The 4,221-nt window shown below is 33.6% G+C and overlaps 1 protein-coding gene across 1 annotated transcript; it reads right to left on the bottom strand.

Moving 5' to 3' along the window:
• Window positions 1-580: 580 nt before the first annotated feature.
• Window positions 581-3,128, bottom strand: LOC107847771. Its single transcript, XM_016692254.2, has 2 exons — window positions 2,860-3,128; window positions 581-2,064 (listed from the first exon to the last, which is right to left on the bottom strand). Exons 1-2 carry the CDS (start codon window positions 2,911-2,913, stop codon window positions 1,414-1,416), a joined length of 705 nt encoding a protein of 234 aa, XP_016547740.1. The 5' UTR covers window positions 2,914-3,128; the 3' UTR covers window positions 581-1,413.
• Window positions 3,129-4,221: the final 1,093 nt, after the last annotated feature.

Genomic DNA, 4,221 nt, shown 5'->3' on the forward strand with positions numbered 1-4,221 from the left:
TTATCTGTTCTGAGTGCGGGGTCTATTGTAAACAGCCTCTATACTTCATCTGAGGTAATGGTATGCACTGCGTATATTTTGACTTTACCCTTTTCAGACCTAGCTTTGTGGGATTACACTATCTATGTTGTTTTTGTTGTTGTAATATTTTCGTCTAGATATCTAGCGGTGCGTTATCCCATTTTATCATTTATTTTTATGTGTTTTGTTTATTATATTGTTTATTTGTTCTGTGCTGAAGGTTTATCGTAATCAGCCTCTCTACTTCATTTAAGGTAATGATATGGACTGCGTACACTTTAGCTTTACCCTCTCCGAACCTTATTTTGTGGGATTATACTATCTATGTTGTTTTTGTTGTTGTAATATTTTCGTTTAGATATCTAGCGGTGTGTTATTCTATTTTTCCGTTTATTTTATGTTTTTTTTGTTTGTTATACTTTTATCTGTTAAACTGGTGAACCAAAAAACTATTGATCCTCCCAATGAAGGGGTGGAGAATACCATCATCCAATAACTCAAAATCTTGATATTGAACTTCACTTTAACCATAATGTAGCTAACCAAAATATACATGAAGTAGAATCAAACACAAAATGATTATAATAATAATGAAGGAATGTGACAATCCAACCAACATACTATTACTTAACCAAAAACAACTAAGAATATCTCATAACAATAATCTTTTTTCTTCTTTTCCCTTCTCTTCAGACAAACAAAAGTCAAATTTTTGGATCTTCATCTCCCATAATCACTCACTCACTTTCCTAAATCAAACCTCTTCAATTTTGTACAAAAATTTCTAAAAATCAGTTCTTTGTATATTAGTAGTACTAAATAAAAATCAAAAGGCAGTCCGGTAGACTAAACTCTCGCTATGCGTGAATCCAAGAAACGGTCGAACCACAAGGATCTGATACTAGTACTACATTTTTTGAAAAAAGACAATCCAATGCACTAAACTCTCGTTATGCGTGGGATTCAAGAAAGAACCAGACCACAAGAATCTGACACCAATACTAAATCTTTTAATAAAGGCAATCTGATGCAGCAGGTTCCCGCTATGCATGAGGTTCAAGGAAGGGCCGGACCACAAGGAACTGACACCAGGCAATCCAATGCAATAGGCTTCCACTATGCACGAGGTACTAGGAAGAGCCGGTTCAAGGAAGGGCCGGACCACAAGGAACTGACACCAAATCTTTTAATAAAGGCAATCCAATGCAATAGGCTTCCGCTGTGCATGAGGTACTAGGAAGAGCCGAACCACAAGGATCTGATACTAATACTAAATCTTTTTAAAAAGGCAATCTAATGTAGTAGGCTCCCGCTATACGTGAAATTCAAGGAAGGACCGAACCACAAGAATGTGATACTATTACTAAATTGTACCATCAAGAACTTGGAAACTCAAAGCACAACTCTTTGATACTTGTTACCAATGTTAGAATCATGAGAATCAGCAAACAAACCACCACTACCCCTCTTCTTGTTTAGTCTACCACAGTTGTTAAAGCCATTAAAAACTGAATCTTGAGATGGAATAACAACAGGGGGTGGTGGGATTTCATATGAATCCATAGGTGGTGGAGGGTGGCGCCATTGAGGTAAAGGACCAGCAAGTAAAAGTGTCTGCAGTAATGGTCCAGCTTTCATTACAGCTTGCAAGAACTTGCCATTTTCAGGCAATGGTTTGTCTACAAGAATAGGCAAATCTTGTTCTTGTGGTGAAGACACAATGCTTTCATCACAATCTGATGAAGAAAATGTGTTGTTTATAATAGGTTCATCTTCAATGCTTGATACACCAGATAATGGACCTGCTGGACCTGGTTGTTGGAACACAAGCAGTTGTTGTTGTTGTTGGAGTATGAATTTGTCCAGTATTAGTTTTTGACATTTCTCTAAAGCGTCATTCTTTTCGTTGATGGTTCTGTTTAGCAGATCTTTTAGCTTGAGTATCTCATCTTCTCTCATTTTTAGCTCTTCTTGAGCTTTAAATCTTGTGTTCTCTAGCTCCACTGTTGTTAGCAATAGTGTGTGTCTTAACTCATCCATGTCCTGAAAAAAATTTCAAGAAAACAAAAACCCCATCAAGATTTGTGCTCCCAAATTCTAAGAAAACATCCAACAACCACAATAACATATCCAGTTTGATCTCATGAAGTGGAGTCTGAAGAGGTCAGAATGTACAAGGTTGTTTTGGATAAACCTCGACTCAAGAAAAAACAGTCCAAAGCAGTCTAGCAAAAGAATTCAGAGAGAAAAATCCCATCAAAGATTTTGCTCCCAAATTCTAAGAAAACATCCGATAACAACGACAATAACATATCCAGTGTAATCCTACAAAGTGACGTCTGGAGACAGTAGAGCGTATGCAAACCTTGCCCCTACTTCAGAAGTAGAGAGATTCTTTTGAATAAACCTTGACTCAAGAAAAAATAGTTCAAAACAATCTAGCAAAAGAATTAACATGGAAAAATCCCATCAAGATTTTGCACACAAATTTCAAGAAACATCCAACAAGATAGTGTAATCTCACAAAATAAGGTCTAGAAGAGGTAATGCGTATGCATATCTTACCCTTATCTCAAAGTTAGAAGGAAAAACCCCATCAAGATTTTGCTCACAAATTTCAAGAAAACTCAAACCCCATCAAGGTTTTGTCCTTAATTCCAAGAAATGGTGTTACATTATCCCAAAAATAAAAAAAATTGAACAACAACAACAATATACTCAATATATTTTCATAAAGTTGGGTCTGAGACGGGTAAAAGGTACACAATCCATACCACAACCTCAGAGATGAGGTACATATAAACAAAAAGATGTAGATTAGTGATGAACTATGCTGACCTTGCCTTGGCAGAAGTAAGTCCAATTAAGATGAGTACTTCTTTGGTTATCCATAAACTAAAGTTTAGTAAATGTAAGTTAAATTTTATGTAGGATTCTTTGTATATTTTGTCTACAAAAGAAAGAAAGAGTGAAAAAAATAAGGCAAAAGTAGTGTGGTGAGAGGAAAGCAGTATGGTTACTTTGTTAGATTAGCAAACATTTGCTGCCTTTATAAAGGACTACTTTTTGACACTTTGTTGCCCATTTTCTCACTTGCACTATTTCTCTCTTTTTTATTAATTGATCATGTTACTAAAAATAATTATATCATATTAATTATTTTAATAAATCAAGAAGGTATTAACTAAACTTTTTTTTATATTATTCCTGTAATTAATTTTTTTAAAAGTGTTCATACTTGTTTGTAAAATTTTTGAAAGGTTTTTCATAAGGTGAATTAATAAATTGTCTTCTTATTTATAATTTCTTAATATGTGTATAAAAAATGATCGATTAATATTGGACAGAGGAAGTTTTTTTAAAAAAAAAATTGGGGGGAAGGGGAAGAGGAATGAGGGGGGATTACAATGTGGGAAATCGAAACCTCACCAATAAGGTACAAGTTCAAGTAACTAACCAATTAAACTATTAAAATTCTCCGAACTAAGGAAGTATGTTTTTGTGTGGGAGCATTTTTCTTTGTGTAATTACTTAGGAGGGACAAGAAGTTTTAGAAAAGAACAGTTTGGGCCAAGATGTCTTGGAAAGTTGTTAAAATGATCACAACTTAGTGAAAGTTTGGACATAAAAATTGTAAAATTTGAGAATTGGACTTATATTTGACTATGAATACAGAATGGAGTTATTTTGTATTTTCGTGAGTGATTTGAAGTAAAAATTGTAGTAACTATTTTTATAAGATTTTTTTTTCGCTCTGAAATTCAATTCATTTTTTGAAAATTATAACAGTTTTATGATCAAACAACTATCCATGACCAAACGGACACTTAGTTTTACGAAATTTGACTTGGTTAGGATGATTTATGCACTTTGGTAAAGCAACTTGCAACAACCTTTTCTTTTCCAAGTTGCTTTTCAAAGTCTTCTTGAAAATATTGATTTCTATATTCTACTTCTTTAACTTCTTTCCCATGGAATAGGTTAAGAATGAGCTATTTATTAAGTCTAAATTGGAATATTGTAAGTTTTATTTAATGATCATCCAATTCACTCCAACTAATAAATTTAGTTATGTAGTTGAAGCAACTTTGTTGCTCTTTTTGTATAATAAGACTAGATTATAGTTCTTTTAAAAGACCTTCCATTGGTAGTTAGTCTTGATTTATATAATAAAATTTCTGACTTCGCCTCTGAACTAAT

This window comes from Capsicum annuum, chromosome 11 (genome assembly GCF_002878395.1).
Source record: "Capsicum annuum cultivar UCD-10X-F1 chromosome 11, UCD10Xv1.1, whole genome shotgun sequence".
Lineage (NCBI taxonomy): Eukaryota > Viridiplantae > Streptophyta > Magnoliopsida > Solanales > Solanaceae > Capsicum > Capsicum annuum.

Bases quoted from the DNA above. Each gene is read 5' to 3' on its own strand.
- LOC107847771 (XM_016692254.2), bottom strand. From the start codon at position 2,913: ATGGATAACCAAAGAAGTACTCATCTTAATTGGACTTACTTCTGCCAA. The intron at 2,065-2,859 runs GTCAGCATAGTT...AATTTTTTTCAG, and splicing joins CTTACTTCTGCCAAGGCAAG to GACATGGATGAGTTAAGACA.